The sequence below is a fragment of the Myotis lucifugus genome, unplaced genomic scaffold (assembly GCF_000147115.1).
Source record: "Myotis lucifugus unplaced genomic scaffold, Myoluc2.0 scaffold_27, whole genome shotgun sequence".
Classification (NCBI taxonomy): Eukaryota; Metazoa; Chordata; class Mammalia; order Chiroptera; family Vespertilionidae; genus Myotis; species Myotis lucifugus.
Genome location: NW_005871075.1, coordinates 8,212,150 through 8,238,540, shown reverse-complemented (window position 1 = coordinate 8,238,540; position 26,391 = coordinate 8,212,150). Strand labels below are relative to the sequence as shown.

Genomic DNA, 26,391 nt, shown 5'->3' with positions numbered 1-26,391 from the left:
GTGCAATGCCTTCAAAAGCCTGTGACAAAATCATTCCCATTTTAGAATTATATCTCAGAAAAACTGCAAACCAAGCATGTAGGGAATGTAAAGGTACTTCAGACCTATGAGATCTCAAAATATTTCTCATATATTCATCAGAAGGCTACTGAGAGTATGTGCTCCATCAAAACAGGGAAGTAAATAAAGACCAAAGAAAACTGTCCAGAAAACAGGCAACACGGGAGGAAGGCAAAAGGGAATTTCTGGCTAATGGTGCCAACTCTTTCCTAGTCATTCTCTACTCCTCCCTCTTCCCATGTCTCAGGCATGTTACCTGCCACTGAAGTCTACCTCAGACACTTCAAAAATACCTCTGGTGCCACCCTAACCGGTTTGGCTCAGTGGATAGAGCGTCGGCCTGCAGACTGAAGGGTCCCAGGTTCGATTCCGGTCAAGGGCATGTACCTTGGTTGCGGGCACATCCCCAGTAGGGGGTGTGCAGGAGGCAGCTGATCGATGTTTGTAACTCTCTATCCCTCTCCCTTCCTCTCTGTAAAAAAATCAATAAAATATATTCTTTTTAAAAAATACCTCTGGTGCCTTTCCCCTCCTCTCCACCACCACTGCCTTAGTTCAGACCCCCAGTACCTCTTTACCTAGCAAGAGAGGAAGGGAGAGAGAAAGAGAGAGAAATAGAAACATCAACGATGAGAAAGAATCATTGACCGGCTGCCTCCTGCACACCCCGTACTGGGGATGGAGCCCCAAACCCGGGCATGTGCCCTGACTGGGAATTGAACCGTGACCTTCTGATTCATAGGTCAATGCTCAACCACTGAGTCACACTAGCTAAGGCTTATAGGATTGTCTTTTGAAGAATACAAACTAGATCATGTGACTTTGATGTTCAAATCTTACATGAACAATTCTCCAAGAGCTTTACTTCCCATGAAAACAGTGGCTTTGGCTATTCCTGACTTTCCAGATTCATCTTCGTGTTCTCTAGGTTCCAGGACACTGTAATGTTTGTTCCATGACTAAAGCTCCTCACCCCTCCACGTGCTGATCAGGTCCCTGAGTGCAGGGGCCAAGTTTCAGGCATCGTGTCTTCGGTTGGAAGTATCTGCATGTAGTGGGTGTGATGGTTAATTTTATGTGTCAGCTTGTCTGGACTACGGTACCCAGGTACTTGGTCCAACATTATCCTGGGTGCTTCTGGGAGGGTGTTCAGGAGAGACTTACATTTAAAAGAATTGAACTCTGAGTGAAGCAGATTGCTCCTCATCCTGTGGGTGGGTCTCACGGAAAGAAAGGCTGGCCTCCAGGAACAGGAGGGAACTCGCCAGCAGACGCCTCTGCATTGGAATTGCAACACCTTCCGAGTCTCCAGCAGAACCAGCCTCCCCCTCAGACCTTGTACTCGCCAGGCCTCCAACAAGGCATGGCAATTCCTTACAATGGGTCTCCATGTGTGGTGCATATCTACATGTATGTACATACATGTGTGTGCATACACATATGTACACAAGTATATACATGCACATATCCTGTTGGCTCCATGTCTTTGGAGAACCTGACTAATACTACAGTGGGTATGCAAAAAAATGTTTCTTAAAATAATGACATTAATGCTGGTTTTTGTTCTGTTTTGTTTTTACTTAATTCCAAATAAATGTCTGAGATTTATTTTGACATATTTTTATAAATCACTCACCAGGTTTAAGTAAATATAAATGTGTTAAGTTAAAACAACATATACACAACATAAGAACTATAGAAACTTAAACACATGTTAGGTTTCATGTTACAAATATTTTTAAAGGAAGAAAAAGCATGGACTACCCAGGTTATAAAAACAGAATTAAAATCTCTAGCGATACCACACAGACAAATAATTTTTTAATTGCTCAAAATAATTGCCCACATATTCACAGTTGCCTTAAAAAGACAAGTACACCTAAATGTTTAATAGACGATTTTGTTTCTATTCAGACTTTAGGCGTGTGTTTCTGCAGAAACTGAAATTTCTCTGAAACAGAATCCTTATGCGAGAAAATGGTGTGGGGAAAAGTATGCTGTTTTTGATAGAAATTATTATTAAGCCTGCTTTGTGAATTTTTGTATAAACAAAGTGTCCATAATAATTTATACACATGCAAAGATAAAATGAAATCAAGCCAGTTCTTGCCAAGTTATCGGCCAAGTCCTGAATTCGGGGTCCCCTACCTCCCTTGCAACAGGGGCAGGTGCTAATGATGTCATTCACTGCGCAGAAGAAATAGGGGACCATGAACACACGTCTTGGCAGAAAATAAACACCCTCTGAGTTTACCTTTACATTTAAAGTAAATAGAAAAACTAGTTTATAGAGTGTCTGTCCAATATAGTTCCTGCCCTAAAGGGATAACTCAGGATCTTTATTTCCAGTGTTTTCAGCTGCATTTCAGAAATAAAAGCCAACAACCTCGGTTCTTAAAAATGGGGCACAAATTAAAACTGTCTACATGGCAAAACCCAGGAGTCAAGAAGCTAAAAATGACTCAGTTGGTATGATACAAAATACATACAGCCACACAACAGATTTTTAGTATTTGCTAACTGTAAGATTAGAATTAAGACTTCATGTTGACACCATAAACAGATGTGATATTGTAACTGGGAATCTATCTTCTAAGTTGGAGAGTACTGCCTCAGGAAAGTTAAAACTGGAGGTCTACTTTAACACCACTTCCGAAATTACTTAGAGTCAAGGAACACTGGTACGGAATTTGTTCATCACTTTGATATTCTGACAGAACAGGACTGTACATGTGAACTTAGCGCTCACCTTGTCAAGTTGATCTTGAAGACTAGTGGATGCTTTATAACCGAGTTGTAACAGCATTGCTTCTGCGGCATTCTTTTTGGCTATCTTTTTATTCGGTCCTGTTCCAGTAGCAACTTCATTGCCTACCTTGACCTGGTAAGATTAAAGTAAGAAATTAGTAAGAGTTGCTTTGTTAAACAGGCTCGACTTAACACCACAAAGCACTGTATTCTGCTCTGTAGCATTCAAAAATACAAAGTTCAGTCCACAATAAAAACAACTAAGATAAGATCCCATTTATTTGTTATATAGATAAGTGAAAATAAACATGGAGAAAAATATGGTTCTCAAAATGTCAATGGAAGTTATCTTAGGATAACAGAATCTTAGAAGATTTTTACTTCCTTACATATTTCTGTATTATTTCATTTTTTAAAACAATAAACCTGTATTATTTATATAAACAGAAAAATAAAATTCACATAATAGAGTATATGTTGGCTCTCAGTACAGTTAGTATTCTTTATTTAAATTAATAAACTAGGGCTAAAATTCATGTTGGAGTGCTTGCTAGCTACAAGATAGGCCAGCTACGTAAGAAGCTTCCTCTACTGCTCTGAGTGTCCAAAGATTGGCCAACGGAAATGGAAGCAAAAAATCAATGAGCAGCAAAACATGCTTCGCCTGTCGTCACATGCTGTGTACACATCCCTCACTCTGATTCAGTTCTTCTGCGGTTCATCCCTGCTTCTCACTTACCCACCCGGCCTGCCCTCTGGCTCCAGGCCCTGCTCTGGGACATGCTGCTCCCTCCCTGGCACTCACCTTGGATCTCTGTCTGTCAGCTTTGCTTCTGACCTACTCTGATGCCTTCAAGACTTCCTTCTAGAACAGATGCTGCCAGAGTCATTTTACCCATTCACCCACCCCTTGTCTCACACAAGTTCTTGTAGCGACGGGGTTCAATAGTTTGTGAGCAGCTACCCTAAGTTATTTGTTAGTATTAAATAAGACTGCTGTAAAAAATTAAATTAATAAAAGGATAAAAGTAAAAAAGACGGCTGTGCTGAAGGACTTTAATTCCCTGCTAACAACAGTCACTTAAAAAAAAAATCACTTCTATATAAAAGTCAAGCAAATATATAATAAACTTTGTAAGTCATCTTCCTAGAAAGCTAACAAATTTTTGTAACTATTATAAATAAGATTTTTATATTAAAATGTTACTTTTTCTGCAAAGAAGTTCAATTTTGCTATGCAATAAAATTAAGACTGAAGACTGTTTTAAAAAATAATTTAAATAAATCAAATCCTCAAAAACCTAACAAAAAAGTTCTAAAATAGGCCCTAGCTGGTTTGACTCAGTGGATAGGCCTGTGGACTGAAGGGTCCCAGGTTCGATTCTGGTCAAGGGCACATGCTCAGGTTGCAGCTGAATCCCCAGTAGGGGGCATGCAGGAGGCAGCCAATCAATGATTCTCTCTCATCATTGATGTTTCTCTCTCTCTCTCCCTCCCTCCCTCCCTCCTTCTCTCCCTCCCCCTTCTTCTCTGAAATCAATAAAAATATATATTTTTTAAAAAGTCCTAAAGTGGCATTTACCCAAAACTTAACTCCTTTTCTCTCACTGAGTCACAAATAAAATTGATGAACTTTGCTTTATATATTTTTAAAAAACTAGAGATCTTAATCACAAATAGAAAAATTAACATTATGTGATACATCAAAATACCATGTGCTGATAAGCAAATTAGTTTTTAGTTATCATTCTTTTTCTCTTTGAAAAATTAAAGTATCTCTGTACAAAAAAATAAAAAGCTTTAAGAAATGCGCTCAGGAACTAACACCCAAATAATGTCGTCAGAGATTTTCTTTTGTCTAGCCATCAATAAAGTCACTGCACACGTTTCACAACACACAAATTTACTTTTCGTGGTGATAAATAAATATTAGCATATTATCTCTAGATATTTTACTTCCACATTCAATTTTAACAAATGATAACATCGCTTAAGTCGTTTATACAAAAGTATTTACTTTGATAAAGTTGCTGCAATAGATAATGAATCCACTGGGGCTTCCCGAGGGGAAAAGCAATATGAATTCAGTGTGAAAACATGTAAAAGCCCAGCCAAATGCTCCCATTTGACTAGAATGTTTATGAAGACCCATAAAAAGGAAGCTGGCGTAAATTCCTCTTTCAAAAGGGTACTCCATATACTCCATAGGAAAGGAATTGTGTAATAGAGCCAAAGCCAGTTTTTATTCCTGATACAGGTCTAAAATTTAGGTGACTTTTTTTTCCCTTCAACTTTTGCAGTTCAAAGAACACTTTCTAGAATTCTTCAGAGCTAAGAATGTAAAAAGAAAAAACTGGTGCATGTATTTTAAGAAGAGGATGCTAGAACAGCACTGTTCTGGGTCCTAAGGACACTAGACCATAATAGCTTACTAACCAGAGACCAATTCCCCTCCGTGGTTGTCTGCGTTCCCACAGTGGTTTATCTGTGACCACATCACAAGTTTACATCTCCAGCAACAGCCAAATACACTAGCTCTCACACAGGCAGGCAGCAAGTATGCATCAAAGGTTTAAGAAGGTCCTACTGTATACAGACCACTGCATTGAATACTGTGAGATAAAGACTATGAATTAGGAAGGAAGGTAAAATGTAGATATTCATGAAAAGTGCATCCACATGACAGACTATGCTTGAGTATCAAAATTTTTCCTATATGGTCATCACTGCATAAATATCTGTTCATTTTAACAGGATTTTATTGAAGGTGAGGTCCATGGGTTTGATTGGAAAAAAGTTTCTCTGACAAGCCAATTATAACAAAAACAGTTTGGGGACAATAAGGATAATTTAAATATAGACTGGTCATTAGAAGATTCTTATGAATCAGGCCTAATGAAAGAAAACGTACTTTTTTTTTTTTTTAGAGATACATACTAAATATGTAGGCTTCCTGGCTGGTGTGGTTCAGTGGTTGGAGTCAACCTATGAACCAGGTGGTCACAGTTCGATTCCCGGTCAGGGCACATGCCTGAGTTGTGGGCTCGACTGCCAGTGTGGGGCATGTGGGAGGCAGCCGATCAATGATTCTCTCTCATCATTGATGTTTCTCTCCCTCTCCCCTTCTCCCCTCCTCTTTGAAATCAATAAAAATACATCTAAAAAAATTAATATGTGGGCTGAAAGGACATACAGTTATAAATTAGCTTTGAAATTCTTCAGGAAACGAAAGAAGGGCGGGAGGAAGGAAAGGAAAATGAACGGCTGAAGCAAGTGTGGTAAGAATCTGAACGGCCGTGTCTGCGTGATGGGCATATTCCCCAGCAGGCCAGCACACTGTTCTTCACGGCGCGCTACTGAATATATCCACCCTCGGGTAGGTTTGAAACTTTCCCAATAATAAATTAAACGTTTCTTCAACAGTGGGGCTTGAGCGGACAAGTGAAGGGGCGCAGATGAGATCTGAAAGGAGGAGAGCATTTTGCTAGTCCCCGCCCATCTGCCAATCCACGAGCAACCCCACTCCGGTTTCCTGGGCTGCACAACACCGCAGTTCAGCCTCTCAGCAATTCTGAGTCCCTCCGTCCTCAACGTGATTGGGGAGACAGCCAGCTCTCTCTTTTCCTAATTTTCCTGCAAACCCAAAGTTCATGCTCTTAGCCCTGCTCCATCTCCATCCATCCTTCTCAATTTTGTTTCTAATTCCGTCTGTCTCCTCGTCCCAGTAGTTAACAGGCTGCACACTGTACCACAGTAAGACAGAGATGAGCCTTCTGTTTGATACTCTCTGGGCCAAACAACCTGCGTGAACTCAGTCCCTTCGAAACTCTTCTGTCTGTTCTAACATGTCCTTGACGCTTGAATGTGTCAACCAAGTTGAGGGAATCAATACTGGAAGGGTAAGCAGTGCCATTAATTAATAGTGATATGAATTCCTAGCCGGCCTTTCCCCCGTATCTCTACTCCGACCTGAGGATTTCTAGATTTTTTTCAATCGTTAAAAAAAACTCATCTTGTATAAAAGTTAGAAATACCTGCATCACGAACTCCCGACGTCGCGGCATTCCTCTCTCTGAAAGCAAAACATAGTCTGGTTCCTTTTCCTTCTTGGCCTGTTGAATTTGAGCCAGGCGGCTAATGGGGTTCATTCCTTGACCATATTCTGGTCCAGCCTAAAACACAATGTAAGAGAAATGTCAAAACATGCTTGTAAAACCTGTTATTGGATCCTTAAAGTGGTTCTCCTCTCCTCCCCTACACCCCAAAACCGTGACTGGAGAAGATAAATGAGAGTCATTTATAAAGATTTATGAAGGAAAAGCATAAAACAGATCTGAGACTAAGATGTGTATGGGATTTAGGGCTCAGGGGTATTACTAATAAATTGGGTCAGCTATTCTGCTTTAAAATTCTTCAGTACAGCTTCTTCACACTTCTGTTCATCAAGAAAGACCAAAAGAATAGAAGATCACAAGAAATGAACTGGGAAGAGATATTTGCAATACCTGTAACTAAAAAAGATAAATCCGGTAGCCAAAATATATTTTTTAAAGCTCAGAAAAAGTATTAAGAAAAATACAATCTAAAAGAAAAATGGGCAAAAGACATGAAAAGCTATATAACAGATGGAACACTTATAAAAATATAATCAATCTCATTAGGACTCAAAAATGCATATTAAAGAGATGCTATTTCACACCCATTAATTTAGAAAAAATTCAGAAGCCTGACAGCCCAAATGGTGAGGATGGGGAGTAACAGAAGCTTATGCCATGATAACGGTAATATAAAATGGAAAACAACTGGACAATGTGTAGTAAAGCTAAAGACGGCCCCTGCACTCCCTAGTAGCATCTTCATCATCATGTACTATATACCCTAGAAAACAGCTGCCAATAGGTGCTAGCTCCAATGTTCAGGAATAGCCATGGCTGCATTATTTGAAATAGCAAAACAAAACAAACAAAAATCTGAAAACAACCTAGACATTCATCAAAAGAACTATGTAAATTACAGCATGTTCATACAATGGTATGTTCATACAATGGTTTGACGTAGGGCAGGGACAATGAACTAAGTATTGCTACATGCATCAAGATAAATGAATTTCAGGAGAAAAAAGATGGATATTGAGGGAGAAAAGCAAACACAGAATACATATAGTATGATGTAATTTATGTAAAACCCACTAAAACTACAAAACACTGCTGAGATTAAGTAATATTTTAATAAATGGACAGACATGCTCACAGGTCACAGACTCAATATTGTTAAAAATGTTAATTTTCCTCAAACTGATCTCTCAAGTCATTGCATTCCCAATCAAAATCCCAGCAGGCTTTTTTTGGTAACAATTAATAAGCCAATGCTAAAGTTCATATGGCAATGGACAAGACAAATAACCAAAACAACTCTGAAAAAAAGAACAAAGTTGGAGGACTCAAACTCTGATTTCAAATTCACTACAAAGCTATGGCAACAAAGACTATGTGTACAATCAGCATAAAGACAGACCAATGAAACAGAAGAGTGTCCAGAAACAGATCCACACATATGCAGTCATCTGGTTTTCCACAAAAGTGCAAAAGCAATTCAGTGGATAAAGGATAGTGTTTTCAACGAATGGACTTAGAACAAGTGGAAATTCATATGCAAAAAAAATTTTTTTTCAACCTGTACTTTATACCATTTTTTTTAACTTTTAAATTGATTTTTAGAGAGAGAGGAAGAAAGAGGGAGAAAAACAGCAATGTGAAAGAAAACTATTGATCGGCTGCCTCCCACCACTCCCAACACGCCCCCTCGCCCCCCAGACCAGGGATCAAGCTCACAACCCAAGGAATGTACCCCGATTGGGAATTGAACCAGCAACCCCTCAAGTGCACAAGACGATGCCCAACCAACTGAGCCACACTGGTCGGGTTTTCAAAAATTAACTTAAAATGGCTCATAGACTTAAATGTAATATCTAAAACTGTAAAACTTCCAGAAGAACATACAAGGGGAATTTTTGTGACTTGGGTTGCATGACAATTTCTTAGATACAACACCAAAAATCACATTCCATAAAAATAATAACAATGACAATAAATTGGACTTCTTTGAAAATATTAACTTCTGTTCTTTAAAAAATGCAAATCACAGGCTTGGAGAAAATATTTGCAAACTATGTATTTGATAAAGAACTTGTATCCAGAATATATAAAGACCTCAAAAATTCACTATTAAATGTATTATTTTAAATGGACAACCAGGCCGTGGCCAGGTGCTCAGTTGGTTAGAGAATCGTCCTGATGCAACAAAGTTGTGGGTTAGATCCCTGTCAGGGCACATACAAGAATCAACCAATGAATGCATACCTAAGTGGAACAACAAATGGATATTTCTTGCTCTCTCTCTCCTCCTTTTTTCCTTCCCTCCCTCTCTTACTCCTTCTTTCTCTCTCTCCCTTCCTGTCTATACAAATCAATTTTTTGAATGGGCACTCACATTTTTCTAGGTGGGCAAATGATTTGAACAACACTTCACAAGGCTCATGTGCTACTAAACTCATGGACACAGACAACAGTGTGGTGACTGCTGGGGGAGGAGGTGAAAGTGGTGGAGGAGGGCCTGGGTGGGGGGGACAAATGATGGTGGACAGACTTGACTTGGGGTAGTGAACATAAAATACAGTGTACAGATAATGTGTTGTAGAATTTCACACCTGAAACCTGTATAATTTTGTTAACCAGTGTCACCCCCATAAATTCAATAAAAAGAAAAAAATAAATAAAAGATAACACTTTTAAAAAGACCATTTGATGTCCAGAGTACTTGCACGAAGGTCAATTTCAAACCAACTGTACTAGTTCAGGTGAGAGTTGATTGTGACTTAGACTAAAGGGGAGCAGAGGGATGGAAGGAAATGGACCAACTTAAGAACTATGTAAGGGATGGCCCCAGTCGGGCATGACAGACTGGGCCTGAGGCGTGAGGGAGAGGAAAGGACCCAGGTGCCTGTTTCAGCAGCTGCACGGGTGCCGGTCTCTGATGAGGAATGCTGGGGGGGAACGCGCTTTAGAAGGGAACATGGAGTTTTGGACACGGAGTTTGAGGGGCCTGTGAAATATTAAGTGAAGATGTCCAGGCAGCAGGGTAGAGTACAAAAGAGTATTTGAGAATCATCCACATAAAGAAGGAATCGAAGCCTGGGGAGTATGAAGTACGATGCCCAGGGCGAGGGTAAGAGAGAGGATGAGGGCGACAATACTGCACCGGTTAGGGGAACGTGAGAAGAGAGAAAAGGGAAATTTTTAGTTTTGGTAAAACCGTGGTTTCCCCTTTTATTTACATACCAAACAATAAAGATTAAGTAAATCAGAAGGACTGATGAGAAAAGACAATTATAGACAATAATTTATGAGTCTAAGATTGAATACCAATGAAAAGGTAAAGGGAAGCTTTAAGTCTGGCGTTAGAAGAGGTGGCCTAGTTCGTGAAGATGTTCAAACGACTGTCCTTCAATGGCACCTTGCCTCTCTTGCTTAATTTGCCTCTTTCATCAGGATGTCTTACGTGCCAGAGGTACTGTTGTTGATACAGATTCCAAAGACAAAGGACCAGATGCACAAATGAACTTAGATAATAATGGCATTCTGAAAAAGCTAAGAGTGACTGGTTTCTTCCCTTCACTGAAATGAACTACCAGCACCCTTGACAATGAGGTTATTCCTTGGTTATCAGCTCTTATAGTGTCACTCTACAAACCAGTAAGGACAGAAACTTTTATCAGAAAGTCTTCTTTGCAGTCTCATCTTATAGAAGAAAACAGTAAAACAGGATATAAGCCCAAAGACACCATCAGGGAGTCTTAGGTTTTTAACTCTACAGAGTAACTCAAAAGGAGTTCCCAAGCAACCAGTTTCAAATGGGCTCTTTAGTCACGTGACTAGACCTGACCCCTGACTCTGCTACCGAATCTTGGGTGAGCTTCTTAAACACCAAGGACCTCTTCTGGGAAACAGGGATAGCAACTACATCACGGACTGAGAGGATCCAATGAGACAACGTGACAGTTTTATTATCTTTCTTAAAAATCAAGGCAACTCATCCGTAGATATTTTCTCTACTTCTATTGCGTATAAAGAAGTGTAGACCCGCCCTGACCAGTTTGGCTCAGTGGATAGAGCATCGGCCTGCAGATTGAAGGGTCCCAGGTTCGATTCCAGTCAAGGGCATGTACCTTGGTTGCGGGCACATCCCCAGTGGGGAGTGTGCAAGAGGCAGCTGATCGATGTTTCTTACTCATCGATGTTTCTAACTCTCTATCCCTCTCCCTTCCTCTCTGTAAAAAAATCAATAAAATATATATTTTTTAAAAAAGAAGTGTAGACCCTAGATCAGCCGTGGGCAAACTACGGCCCGTTTGAAATGAATAAAACTAAAAAAAAAAAAGACCGTACCCTTTTATGTAATGATGTTTACTTTGAATTTATATTAGTTCACACAAACACTCCATCCATGCTTTTGTTCCGGCCCTCCGGTCCAGTTTAAGAACCCATTGTGGCCCTCGAGTCAAAAAGTTTGCCCACCCCTGCCCTAGATGTATAAGACATGTGAGGAAGCGACAAAAATGCTAAAAACCAAGGTACCATGTGAACAGACAGAATCAGACATAAAATAACAATATTTAATACTTATTGGGTGCTTATTATTTGTATTACTAATAAATACTAAGTCCCGCACACACACAGTGCTTCCCATTCACTAGCTGCTGCTCCTGTCACAGGTCGGCATTATTCATACCCCCCCCCCCCCATATCCTTACCCATTTCAGATGTCCTAAGAAGACACTATGTACAGCAGTGTGGTGTAGAGATCAGAGCAGTTCAGGTTACTCCACGCGACAGGTGAATAAAAGTGAACAAATGCTTTGGATGTGTTAGGGGTAACATCCTCTACCTTACACAGTCCTGATGAGAATTACACTAAAGGTGATCATGGATGGGAAAGTGTTCTACACTAAAGTATTCTATACTAAAGGTGATCATGAACAAGAAAGTACTTTGTGAGCCATAAAAAACTGTCCGTATGTAAGGTATTATTGGATGAACAAACACAGGTATGCAAATGTCTGAAAAGCAAAACACAATTGTTAACTGATTTAGAGTCACATGCCCAACCCTGACTCTGGGACTGTTTATAATCCATAGGTTGAGACGCCTGCCCTGTGGGGAAACTTTTCTCTATAGTTACCGGAACATTCACACAGTAAAACTGACTCATGTTCATAAGCACACACTTACTTTGACTATGGTTTTAGGGCGTTTTTTAAAAAATAGTTTTGGCTTTTCAACCACAGGAAGAGGTGGGAGTTTCTTAAGCTCCTGTAAGACGGTGGTCGCAGCGCGCTTCTTGGAGAGCTTTTTGCTATTTCCCTCGCCTTCTGCAGAGAACTCTCCCACGGACACCCGTGTAACAAAGCTTTTCATATGTGGTGGTCCGCTTTCTTTAATGACCTATAAAGTAAAAATACAATAGTAAATAACATACAGGCACACTTAGAATGTGTCCTTATAGCATGGAACTTTCTTAATGTTCCTATCATAATCAAAATAGAAATGAAGAATGATGCCAAAATTATAGGTTTCTTTAATAAACCTGTTAGAAAGGTATTATATAAGAACTATTCAGTTACAATATTTACAATGCGTAAGAGACTGAAGTTGGGCGAACAGAAATCTAAGTAAACACATTCAATTCACACTCAAAATTATTTTTTACCCATTTTAAAACAGGCAATTCTCATGGTTACCATCTTTTCTTTTCAAAAATAATTTTAGCCCAGCCAGGATGGCTTGTGGTTGAGCGATGACCTATGAACCAGGAGGTCAGGGTTCAATTTGGGTCAGGCCACATGCTTGGGTCGCAAGCTCCATACCCAGTAGGGGGTGTGCAGGAGGCAGCCGATCAATGATTCTCTCTCATTATTGATGCTTTTATCTCTCGCTCCTCCCTTCCTCTCTGATATCAATAAAAATATGTATTTTTTAAAACCTTGTTTTATGTTGATAGTATTATAGACATCTCCTATTTTCTTCCAATGATTACTCATTTCTTATAGAACAGAAAATTAAGAACGTAAAACACATCACATTATATTAGGCACACAGGGCACTGAAAATGATACGTGTACGGTATCGCATTTTCTCTGGAAGAGTACGTTCCTGGAGGATGGGGACCACGTCTTAAGAGAGTTCTACCAGCCATCCCGCATCCTGCATGGGGAAGCCACTCAAAAATAACCATTTTTGACATAAACCTTCAAAGGCTGTTTTATAGAAAGGAATGTTTACTCTCTGACATGATCTTTAAAAGGTTAGTCGATATGCCATAAAAACTCCTCGCTTCCTAGGGTTATGGATTGTGAATCTGTCAGCTGTGGATGCTCCCAAACCCTGTACCAATGTGCTCACTTAAAGTAAGACAACTTTCGAGGAAAGATGCCTCCCCAAACCAGATTCTCAAAACTTCCGTCTCCTTCACAGTTTTAAGCTATAAAAGGTACCCTACTGAGTTCAACAGTTTCCTATTTAACAGCATATTAAAAGTTTGTCTTTTAATACTGGATGCCAATGAGGAAACGAAAGCAATAGTTCAGTAATTCAACAATGCTAGGGATAAGGAACTTACGATAAGCATGCTGTCCAAGTAATTTAAGTTTACTAGTTGAAATACCAAAACTGTTTAACCACTTTGCTGGCCATCCTCCTGAATTTAAAAAAACAACAACACACAACATAGGTCCAGAGGTACAGATGCATGAAACAAAATAACAGATCTCAGTGGGAAAGGGGGAGGGGTGTTGGGAGGAAGGGAACAGGTAGAGATTAACCAAAGAGCATATATGCATAACCCATGGACACAGACAATTGCATGGGGAAGGCGGGGGTGGGCGGGGGTGGGTGAAGTGGGGCCAAAAGGGAGAAAATGGGAGACAACTGTACTGTAATACTGTCAACAATAAAATACAATGTAAAAAAAAATAAAAATAAAAAACACCTATATGCTGTACTGACTTAATAGAGAATACCAAATAGTTATTAACCTTTTATTGCTGGCATGAGGTCACCATTCGAACATCAAATATCCTGTAACGTATACTGATGCCGCCAAGGGCTTCTCAGACTGATGAAACTGTCCCTATTCACTGTAGCCTTTAGGCCCAAATCCAATAATTTCCGAGTCTATGCAATTACTTTGATTGGCTTTCCGTCTGTCCCTATCGTTTCTTGCTGGGCCTAATAAGCCCTCCAGTGCATTCTGCCCCTGCCTGCCCCTGCCTGCCCCTGCCTGCTCCAGGGCGCTGCTTTCCATCTGCTGCAGGCGGACATCAGGCAGCCCCATTTGCAGGAATTGTGTCTGAGAAGAAAGCAAACAGGTTCTCAGCCGAGGTCAGTCGATCCTGCTAGTGAGTTAAATGTGGGAGCTTTCTAGTGCTGAACGTCACCCCAATTTGAAGGAGGACACTCCACGACCGTGTCAGCTTATTTCCTGGGTTTTGCCTATTTTCTAGGTATTTGAGTTGCAAAATTAGAAACCTCTTAATATAGAAGGAATTATAATATTGGAAATGATTTTTCCTATTTTTAATGTCACACAATTTTATAAATATTTCTGTCACCTATTTATCTAGTTGCAAAGTAGACAGCTGCTTACTTAGTGGCTTAGTAAAATGTAAACATATTTTGGCAAGTACAGAGGAAACTGGATATTAATGCGTGTGTCACTAAATACTAACTTGGATATTTTCAATTTGATCCTATTAAAAACACCGAACCCTCTAGAGCAGCGGTTCTCAACCTGTGGGACGCGACCCCTTTGGGGATCGAAAGACCCTTTCACAGGGGTCGCCTAAGACCCTCGGAAAACACATATATAATTACATATTGTTTTTGTGATTAATCACTATGCTTTAATTATGTTCAATTTGTAACAATGAAATTGGGGGTCACCACAACATGAGGAACTGTATTAAAGGGTCGCGGCATTAGGAAGGTTGAGAACCACTGCTCTAGAGCACTACAAATTAACTTACAATGAGAAAATAAACTTTACGAGGAAAATTGAGATATCATATATACAGATGGCTCAATACGGAAAAGCGAAAGAGGTGAGCAGGAGCCCGGCCAGTGTGGCTCAGCAGCTGAGCATCAACCCAGGAACCAAGAGGTCGCCGGTTCGATTCCTGGTCAGGCACATGCAGGAACCCATGACATTCTGTAAGTTCTTCTCTCCCCGGGGCCTACATCATTGCCAGACAGAGTATGAGCACAGGAAGCACACGCACTCTCTCAGGACACGAGGATACCCGCTCACTTCACTTAGCTGGTTGCTTATCTGAGTTAGTGAGGAGCAGGGGTGAGGGTGGGAAGCTCTCCTCTGAGCACATACCTCGAAACTGACGGGCATATTTCGCTTCAGAGCAATTTCAAACACTAAGCTGATCTCAGATTTATTGGCGTCTTTGTCATCATCCATTTCTTTTCCGGATTCGCCATTCTAAATCACAAAAAAACAGGATGGCACTGAGTCTTCACTTTGGAACACACTTCGCACACAGTCTACAGTCAGGAGGCCCATCTAACAGAAAATACAGTAGGAGACAGAAACCCCAGACTGATCCTGTGGAGTCCCTGTAAGGCCCAGAGGTTCTCAACCTGTGGGTCGAGACCCCTTTGGCGGTCAAAGGACCCTTTCCCAGGGGTCGCCTAAGACCATCCTGCATATCAGATATTTACATTACGATTCATAACAGTAGCAACATTACAGTTATGAAGTAGCAACGAAAATAATTTTATGGTTGGGTCACAACATGAGGAACTGTATTTAAAGGGCCAGAAGGTTGAGAACCACTGCGTAAGCACAGCAGGCAAGAGCTGCTCTGAGGCTCTTTGTTGTTTGACTTTTCACTTTTTCCCCTCAAAGTAGAATAAATGCCAAGCGTGGAAGTCTTTTACTCAACCATACACCAATTTGAGTTTATCCAGTTCTCTAAAAATCTCTATCCAGCCCAACCGGCATGGCTCAGTGGTTGAGTATCAACCTATGAACCAGGAGTTCACGGTTCAATTCCCAGTCAGGGCACATGCCTGGGTTGTGCAGGAGGCAGCTCATCAGTGATTCTCTCATCATTGATGTTTCTATCTCTCTCTTTCTCTCCCTTCCTCTCTGAAATCAATAAAAATATATATATTTTAAAAATCTCTATACACACACACACACACACACACACTCTTGTACACACAGTACCTCCACTGGTGTTATAACATGATACTGCACCTTCTATGAAAACTAAGCTGTAGAAATAAGGGATGCAAACCAGGACTCTGGAGCTCCAGGTCTGGCCCTGACACCAATTCACTTACTTATTTAGCACATCTGGAGGGAGGACCCCAGATACGCTGGACGTAGTGTAAGTAACAGAGATAAAGGGAGGGTATCCTTCGCCAGGAGGCTTGTGATGTAGTGGGAAAACAGATAAATGTCCTAATGAACGTGTCCAGGAGAAAACTACCTAAGTCTGCCATTAACCAGATCAGCCTCCGGGAGGAGGAACAACAGGCGTGGGGAACTGTAGAGATGGAACTGTGTGGTTTGAAATAACTGAGAGGAGAGCTCAGTAAGAAGAGGACTCAGACACATGCCTGAGCTGGAGATACTCTTCTGAAGTCAACAGAGAAGGCAGCTGAAGCCATGAGAAGGGGCCAACAAAAGCCTCAATATCCTCAATCGTAAAAATTAGGTAGGACTGGAAATATCCATAATGATCTCCTCCACTTTAAATTCTTCCATTCCAAATCAACACAACACAATTCATGCTCACTAAATGTAGCATTAAACTCAAAGCAAGTGAACGTTATTTCTCATCCTTGTACACATTCCCAGCTCCTGAGCTGCCTGGGAAGTGCACTCCATTGGTGAACCCAAGTTCTCAAAGGCAAGGTCATCCTAGCAAGGACAAGTCCAGGATAGTAGACAGGTAATCAATCTGAGAAGCAAATTAACAGAGATGCCACTCTCCTCTTCCTTCCTATCAGGAGAGACTATTTCTCCTGTTTGTGAAAATGCACACATTTGTCTTTTGGATCACCGCCCGGGGATCTAGAGAGCAGCAGCAGCACACACACCTGAGAGGACTTCTCGGGAATGGGCTCGTTCTGCAGCGCCTGGAGGGCCTTCATGGCGGCGTTGTGTCTAGCAGCTTGTCGAGTCTTCCCTTCCCCAAAAAACTCATTGTTTCCTACAGTCAGCTGAACGTAAAAGATCTTAGGCATCGGGCAATGATACCTAAAGAAAAGAAAATAGGAATGTTAGTCCGATAAAATCACTCTATAATCAGATTTGTTTTGTTTAAGGTGATACCAACCAGATAATGCGCTATGCCCTCGTACGAACCCTAATCAAATTTTAACTTCAAGCTTTCAGACAGATTTTGACGGAAGTGGGCCAATGGTCTGGTGAAGGTCGGGGAGCCACCACAGAGGATGGCGACGAGCAAGGCCATTCTGGTGACAACAAGTAGACTCTTGTGCTTTTAGCAGATCGTTATGATGAGAAATGGGAAGGCAGAGACGTGGAGTTACTCCTCCAAAGTGTTAATAAGTACTTTTCAATAAATAAGATCAGAATCCAACATCAAAAAGAATAGGGAGTTTAACCCAATTTGTAGGTAGAAAGTATATTAATAAAATGTATTTAACGTAAAGATTTTGGCAGGTGTGAGTTGAATGAGCCTGAGGTAGAAAAGAGCTACTGATGTGAACTTGAGCAGTGATGTGGACTTGAGACGATAAAAGAGGGTGCAAAAAGAAAGAACAAACCCTAGAAGACATCAAGAAGAAAAAAATTACGGTGATATGCAATAAAATCCATTAACACAGCAATTATTTGACAGGGGAGCGTGACAATGACACACATTGAAGTGGAGCAGACAAGAAATAAGGTAAATATGCAGAACATAGTATGTTAGAGACACCTGTTAAACAGTAAAAGAGGCCAAGGTTCAGGGAGGTGGGTGTTAGATGGGGTGGCCAGGGAGGGCCTCACTGAGATGACAGCCGGGTAAAGACCTAAAATAAGTGAGGGAGGAACCCGTGCAGATCCCCTGGGACGGTGCAGCAGAAGCAGACAATGTCAAGTTCGTGACATTGAGGCAGCAGCATGCCATGCACGGTCAAGTACCTCAGAGGATGGCCATCTTCTTAGAGTTGAGGGAGAGAGGAAAGGGAAACGGCGAGATAAGAGGAGGTGGCCAAGGTCGCTTAGGGACGTCCTGAGAAATCACTGTAAGGACTTGACTTCTACTCATGGAGTGAAATGGCCACCACCAGAGAAGTGACATGACGTGGCTCACATTTTTGAAGGATCATCTAACTACTATGTAGAGAACAGACTATAGGGAAGGATGGTAGAAGCCAGGAGATCTATTAGGAAACTAGCGCAGTAACACAGGAAAGATGACCGAGGCCTGAACAAACGTGACAGCAGAAGAAGTGACGAGAACAGTGGATTCCAAGTGAATTTCAAAAGTAGAGAGACAGGGTTTGTCCAAGAACTGGCTACAGAATAGGAGAGTGGAGGCAAGGAAGGGGATTGCTGGTGGGCAGACGTCAGGCGCTCTGGTTTGAAGGTGTGAAGTTTTTAGGCCTGTTAGACATCCACATGGAGATGTCCAATGGACAGTTGGGTTTATGAGTCTGGACTCTAGAAAAAGAGGTCCAAGGTGGGAATAAAATTTGGGAATCTTCAATGTATCGCTGGATGTTAAAGCCAGGCAGGACTTGAAAGCCAGACAGGAAATCCAGGCAGGCAGGGTGTCCTCCTTCCTGGAAGCCAAGTGGGAAAGTCTCTCATGGAAGAGCGAGGGGTTGAGTGTCAAACGCTACGCACAGGTCAAGGCAGATGAGTGAGCAAAACTCACAGGACTGATTTGGATGGAATGGTGCGTTATAATAATGCTGAAAACTGAAGTGCAAAATCACTCCAGTGCGGAAAAATGTCTGTATCCCAGCAAAAAGAAGTCCAATGGTTGCCCTCGTCCTTTCAGATGGCGAGTGGACATCCATGGAGCGGTGCGCTATATCCGACCTGAGATCAACTGCACAGCGCCCATCCCGTAAGGCTCTGTGGGCAGATGGGACTAATGGTGAAGGTTTCCTGCAGGTGCCGGGCGAGCATGTAGATCGGCACTGACCCCACAGCTGTGGGAGGCTGGCACTAACTGAAACCATGTGAGTGGATGAGCACCTGGAAAAAGAAAGCAGAAAGGAACCCAGAAAGAGAGCCTGAGGCTGGGCTCTGATTCATGCCGGTGATCAAAAGGCAGGGGAAATAGTAGACGGCAGTGAAGGCGATGAAAGCAGGCCGCAATCAGAAAAGGAACAACACACCGTCAGGGAGGCAATTAGCAGTGGAGAAAGCCAGAGTCTGAGAAGGAGGGAGAAATCGCTGTTTTAAATTCTTACAGTCAATTTTCTTGGCCCGCAGTTTTCCCATTAATTTCTTTTAAGATAAAGTATTTTTAAATGTGTTTTATTATGTCATACCTTCTCATTTTTAATTGGCAAAGATGAAAAAGTTAAAGGAAGAAAAAAAATTACTTGTAACAGACTATTTTTTTAAAAACATGCAAAGACTCAAAAGCATTAAAAACCACACTTTTTTTTTCTCTTTGATTCCAATAACTAGTGTAGTAAAGTGCAATCTCCTGTTACCTGTTTCATTTTTAATTATTTTAATGCAGAAATTTGGACAGACTAATGGGATGGATGCAGGTGATTTCTGTGTCCCACAAAATTCATTTTCCCACCTCTACAGAACTCGATGCATGTTTTGTTTGTTTTAAATAAGAGCACTTCACTAATGGGAGAATTGACTAAGTTAACACTTAGAAAGTTTTAAGAACAGGTGAGACAGAGCAGAAAGATTTGAAGGGTCTCCAAGTTTTTTTAAATATGTTTTTATTAATTTGAGAGAGAGAGGGAGAGGGATAGAGAGATAGAAACATCGACGATAAAAGAGAGACATAGATTGGCTGCCTCCTGCACGCTCCCAACTGGGGATCAAGCCTGCAACCTGGGCATGTGCCCTGACCAGGAATCAAACCAGGGACCTCTTGGTTCATGGGTTGACGCTCAACCACTGAGCCCCACTGGCTGGGCTCGATTCATGTTTTAAACTGGTTCCACTACCGACCGAGCCTTTTAAAACAGACAACCTGAAATCAGAAATGGACTCCTGAGATCTTACACGGCCAGCTCTCCCCGTGGAGCGAATGTTTACAGTCAATTACACACTGCTGAAAGCAGAGGTCCGCGAGTGGAATGCGAGCAGACCTTTAACTACAGGAGAGGGAGTGGGCGCCACTGTAATCACTCTGGCCTGCTGACAATTACAAAACTCATTTCGGTTTGCCACAGAGACAAACAAAATTTCTGTTCATTATAACTTTACTGGAATATGATGTCATCACACATAACCATACTGAAACAATCTGCTGATTTTCTAACCAAAATATTAATTGTACACTAAAGAGCCCTTGGGGCCTCTTCCCTTTTGGCCATCAAGCAGGGCTCTGTGTGTGCGTAGTATGTGCGTGCATGTGGATACATATGTATATATAAATTATACCACAGGAGTATCAGAGGGAAAATTAGGTACGTTGTGTTCTGAAACATTCTCGCGCTAACAACAGGAAATACCGAAACCGGACGCCTGACTAGTTGCATTCCCTTCTCACTCCGTCCCCTGACTTAACAATGGTTCTTAATAACCTACCCCACGTGGTCTGAATAACTCAGAGATCACATCTCCTCATATCATCACGACAATTAAGATTAACCAGAACACTCTCATTAATGGCCCCCAGATTGAACTATAGAACGGACAATGCGAAATGCTGTGTGTGTGTGTTACGTCCTGGTCTCTAAATATCTGTTTCCTTTGGTAAAGACACACTCCAAGTGTATTAACTTTAAAGCGATGTGCTAATTAATGGAGTTCCTGTTTCTATTTTTATTTATTTCAAACATTAAGCTCACTTTTTTGGTGAAGTACGTATGGTAAGTGACAAACATCTTTCTGCACATTTTTTATTTACCTAAGCTTACACTGCTATTCCTGAATGGTTTTTCTTAATTAGAATGTTGTGGCCAATGCTTAGATCCTCGCAGTGATTACTGTGAAAAGATGAGCCGGGAAAATGCACCCACCCAAGCTATTAAAGTTTCAGGGTCAAATGGCTTCTACCCACCAACCTCCAAAGTATACTAGTATTTTGCAGTGTGACTCCACTTTCATCCGTATCCGTAGTGCTGGTTTAAAACGCAGGTTCCTGCGCTCCAACCCTGGTCTGCTGACTCAGTTCCTGGGGACGAGACACAATCCTCACGCAAGGAACCGATGCCCCATAACCACGCCACATCTTGCAACACAGCTCCTGCGACCTGACTGCAAAATCCTTGCACACGAAAGGCCACACAGCCCTGCCTCAGAGCCCCAGGCTCGGGTGCCTGTATCTCTTTCTCCTTAAACCTCACGGCAGCCTGGTGAGACAGACGTCCCCATGGTCACCTGGACAGGTAACAGAGTTGTTGGGAGTCAACCTCAAGTCTGCCTAACTTCAGAGCTCAGGGAACGCTTAAGGAGTTTCCTAGTGACCTGTCACCCTCTCCACCTGGGTCCGGATTTGTCTTTTCAGTTGGCTGTGTCCTGGGCAGGCCAGGGCACCTAAGGCTTCTTTTCACACCTCAGGCCCCCTAGCAGAATTCAGGAGGGTTTGACTGAACAGCTGCTGAAACCAAAAACTCTATGGTGAAACTCCAGGTTTTTACAGGAAGTCAAGCCAACCAGGTTCCAACAGGCCCAACTGAGGAACCCAGAGAGTGACAAGTCAGAATAACGGGCACCGCGGGCCACATGGCCTGACCGTCCAAATCTGATCAAGGCTGCTGGTCAGGCCACTCTGTCCAGCCTCTTTGTCCTCCGTCTGTTCCGAGTCTTACAAAAACTAAACAAACAAATAAATTTTCAAATAAAATAAAAGCTTTCTTTTCTTTAGATCCCAAAAAAAGTCTTTAGATTTGGTCTATCTTCAAGATATCACAAGTTGACACCAAAATAAAGAAACAGAGAACACTCGGTTCCTCTGAATTACTATCTGACATTCCTTATACAGCTTTGCTTTGTTATTTGAGCAGAGGGAAGGTATTACATTCTTCTGTAAGTATTCTTATTCTTGTATTTATTTCACTGTCAGTTACAACTTTCTATACCACGTCTTTGCCATCTTCTCTAAAGTTACCTCATTAATGTCCTTCCCCCCCCCCCTTTTTTTTTCTTACTGATTTCAGAAAGAAAGGGAGAAGGAGAGATAGAAACATCAATGATGAGAGAGAATCATTGACTGGCTGCCTCCTGCACGCCCCCTACTGGGGATTGAGCCCAAAAACCCAGGCATATGCCCTGACCGGGAATCGAACCGTGACCTCCTGGTTCATAGGGCGACGCTCAACCACTGAGCCATACAAGCCGAGCAATGCCCTTTTCATAGACTCCTTCTATATCATCTTTCTAAACTAAAATCTGTGTATCCTCCCTCCCATTCTCCAACATCTCCACTTTCCTAAGTATCACTTTTACAAGGTGAGAAAGACATATTCCAAATAACATCAGAACTTTTAAAAACTGAAAAATAATTGCCTCGTTTTACTTGATAGCACCCTTCATACATCTCAGCACAGCTTAAGTGTTCATATCTCTTCCACAGGTTTATGTCTAAAAATATAAGAAGATGCTATCTTCTGATCTAATAAGGAGAGGCTTTAGGTTTCTGTGTTTATTTCCAACGTTGACTGAAAACAGAAATGTCACTTAGTCTTTCTATCTCAGTTTACTTATCTGCAAAATATTTGCAGAATCTATGTTTAAAGAACCCTAAATGCCAAAACTTAGAATTCGAATGACATGTTGATTATTTTGACTCTTTGTACACTTTTTTGGCACTGCTAAGCATTCTTTTTCTTGCTGTAGAAAAATAATAGGTTTTATCAGAAAGCTATAAAACAGTCCTTGGCATCTTTTCAAGATTATATGTATATAAAATGTCTAGATAGGAGAGGGTTCTTTCTCTATTCACATCTATAAATTTTGAAAATATATCTTTTATGGGATCTAGATGTTAAGTCTCGAGGAATTTCAAAAATTAGGACCTATTAGAAGAGATTCGCAGGGCAGCTGAAAACAAGCTCTCAAAGACTTGTAAGGATCTTCTGTTCTGTTTGTAGAATGATTATAATTACGCTTGAAATGCCTCAGGGAAAATACAGGAAGATGTGAGCTTAGAGCTGGGACAGGGTGTTTCGAAGTGATGCAATTATAAGTGATGTTTTCTTTCACAATTCCACATTTTTTTTAAAATAATACAATTGTACTACAGTAATAACAGGAAAAAAATGTTTAATCGAAGCAAGTCTAGTCCCTGTCCAAACAAATAAAGGTAAATCTAAGTCTAAAATGTAAATTGGATTAAGTGACATGACTTGTGAAATACAGCCTATGAGCCACAAGAGTAAATAATTTACACTGTGTTGCTGACACCAGCACCACAATAGGACCATGGAAAGCAGAGCATGCTATCAAAGAGCCCATTGAGCAAACACACAATCACCACCCTCAATCCCACACTCAGATCCAGCATAAACCTATTCTTGCCCCTTCCCTAAGTGAATATGTAGATAAATTGTCATCATCATCACCATGATTACAGCACAAGCGCACAAGGCACTCACTATGTGCCGGCATTATTCCGAGCACTTTGCACACTAATCTCCTTCAGTCGCCAGGACAGCCCCAACGTCATTTTCCGCACGAGGATATGAGGAACAGAGAGGCTGACTAAGCTGCCCACTGGAGTCAGCATCTGCACGCAGGCAGTTAACATGCTTTTACCCTCTGCACTCTGCTGCCTCTGAATGAACGGGGTGAGCGCTTTACAATGCAGAGCTACCCATGGTAACTTTGGAAAAGCCGTGCCACACTTGGAACACCAAGGCAATTTGAGTCAAACTAGACACAGGAGCCAGGCCGGCATGGCTCAGTGGTTTAGCGTCAACCTATGAATCAGGAGGTCACGGTTCGATTCCCAGTCAGGGGGTGTGCAGGAGGCAGCAGGTCAACGATTCTTTCTCATCACTGATGTTTCTCTCTCTCTCTCCCTTTCCCTTCCTCTCTGACATCAATAAAAATATATTTTTTAAAAAACCACAACTAGACATAAGAGATCTGGCAGATATTGAAGAGCTCTGTAGGCTAGTGGTCCCGTCTGTAACCAAGGAGAATACCAGGGGCCCAGAAGTCCAGGAGACCGATTTCACTGCAGTCCTACTATTCTCTAGCTTTCCGTCTCCTCTCCTAACTGGAGCCTGTGCTTAAACATTGATGTTCCCATCAGGGAAATGTAATCAAAGCCACAATGAGATACCCCTTCACATCCACTAGGCTGGCCATAGGCAAACAAAAACAGAAAACAAGTGTTGGCAAGGATGTTGGGAAAACTAGAATGATTATTCATTCTGGCGGGAAAATGGTGCAGCCACCATGGAAAACATTTTGGCAGTTCCTCAAAGTTAAATAAAGAATTACCATTTGACCCAGCAATTCTACTCCCAGATATATAAACCCAAGAGAAATTAAAACAGGTGTTGAAATGTATACACAAATGTCCATAGCAGCATTATTCATAATAGCCACACAAAAAATATGCAAGTAACCCAAAGGTCCATCAACTGAGGAATCAGTAACAAAATGTAGTATATCCACACAATGGAGTGGATCACAGCCTTTCCCAGAAATGAAGTACTGACACATGCTACAATGTGGATGAACGTTGAAAACATGCTAAGGGAAAGCCAGACACAAAAGGCCACATATGGAATGATTCCATGTAGATGAAATGTCCAGAACAGGTAAACCCATAAAGACAAAAAGTAGATTAGTGGTTGCCAGGGGCTGGGAAGTGGGGAAATGGGGAGTCATGGGGATGGAGGTGATGAAATGCTCTGAAATTAGGCCCTGGTAATGGTTGCACATCACTGTGGATGAAGTAAGGAACACTTTAAGATGGCTAAAATTGTGAATTGTGTTATGTTAATTTTACTGCAACAAAAAAGGAATTTTTAATGCTGCTGCTCCCTGGGGTTCAATCATCTGTTTCTCAAAGACAAGACTGTCTTCCTAGGCGATCTCAATTCTCCCTATTTGCAATCTTGGCAGACTCCCAGAAATTAGCCTCCCAAATTGGGGGGCAGGGCCGGGGACTAAGAGCATCCCTCCCTCATCCACTCTCGGAAATTAATGAGCTGAAAAAATTAATGAGCTGATTTTCCTGCCCTTGACTGATTGCCTGGGGGAGTATATGAATTCAATTATTAATTCAACAAATATTTATTAAAGGTCTAATTCCTACCTGGTAAACGAGTTCCAAGCAAGTGGGACAGCAAGCGCAAAGGCCCTGGGGAGGTAACATATTGGGCATTTTGGGGAGAAACAGCAAGTGTTCGTATACTGGGAAGCCAAGAGTCAGGGGCTGAGTGCTAGGAAACAGGTCTGAGAAGCATCCATGCTGCAAATTAGAACTTAACGGCCACATTCGGTGGGAGCCCTGAAGGGTTTAAAGGAGGGAAGCAACGCGGTCCGACTAATACAGGGCTCTCACCGCTGTCTGCCCAAAACAGAGGCCGGAGAGAGCAGGTGGCAGGCCACGGCAAGTCACCTCTGCAAACAGGAGACTGGGTGACTAGACCACCGCGGACTGTGGGCAGTGCTCCACGTCCACTGAAGGGCAGTGGCTGCTTCACGACGGAAGCCGTCAGCACGGCTGCTTTTCTGCAGCTTCCTGGGGGCAAGTGCAGAGTCGGAGGAGCTGGACTGAACCAGTTCCAGTTCTGCCCAGCACCCGTGGCCATTCAGGCTGAGTGACACTAGGAAACACAGGAGTTAAGTGAGGAGAACACTGGTCGGAAATGAGCGATCAACGCCAGTGGAACAGCCCCCAGGAGCCTGGCAGGTTAGGAGAGGCTGCAAGGATCCCGGAGGCTCTGCTCAATGTCTTCCTGCAGCGCCGGCCCCAGAGGACACCACTCTGCCCTGCCCTGCCCTGCCCTGCCCCGCCCCGGACAGAGGGCAGGTGGCAGGGGTGGCAACGCGTGCCTCCTGGGCGGTGGCTGACCTGCGGGGCAGTTTCCACTTGGCGACTGAAAAACAGGGTCCCTGGCAGAGCAACCTGGAGGGCTCCCCTTCCAGAGCGCGCGGCCAGCATCCCTCTGGGCACAGGCACGCATCGGAGACAGGTACACGGCACTGCGGACTGCGCCGTGGAAGCTGGTGCAGCGTGACGGGTGATGGCATGGGAAGGTGGGTGCGTTCGCAGGCAGCATTTCTCGACACCAGCACGGTCCTCTCGGTGGGGCCCAGGAACACCTGTCATAATGCAGACTCAAGGCGGAGGACCTGGACTGTTCGGTGGAGTCCAGGAATCTACAG

The 26,391-nt window shown here is 42.2% G+C and overlaps 1 protein-coding gene across 8 annotated transcripts in view; it reads right to left on the bottom strand.

The window, feature by feature from the left end:
- STAU2 (staufen double-stranded RNA binding protein 2) overlaps positions 1-26,391 on the bottom strand; it is a 226,565-nt gene that overhangs the window by 137,837 nt on the left and 62,337 nt on the right. For all 8 annotated transcript variants that reach the window (XR_002828626.1, XM_006086356.3, XM_006086355.3 and 5 more), the window contains 5 exons: positions 16,980-17,139; positions 15,244-15,351; positions 12,096-12,308; positions 6,843-6,980; positions 2,810-2,941 (listed from right to left, as the gene is read on the bottom strand). Coding sequence is in view for 7 of the 8 variants with exons in the window: in XM_006086356.3 (XP_006086418.1) it covers positions 2,810-2,941; positions 6,843-6,980; positions 12,096-12,308; positions 15,244-15,351; positions 16,980-17,139 (751 nt within the window). In the remaining variant the exon portion in view is untranslated. The remainder of the gene's footprint in view (positions 1-2,809; positions 2,942-6,842; positions 6,981-12,095; positions 12,309-15,243; positions 15,352-16,979; positions 17,140-26,391) is intronic.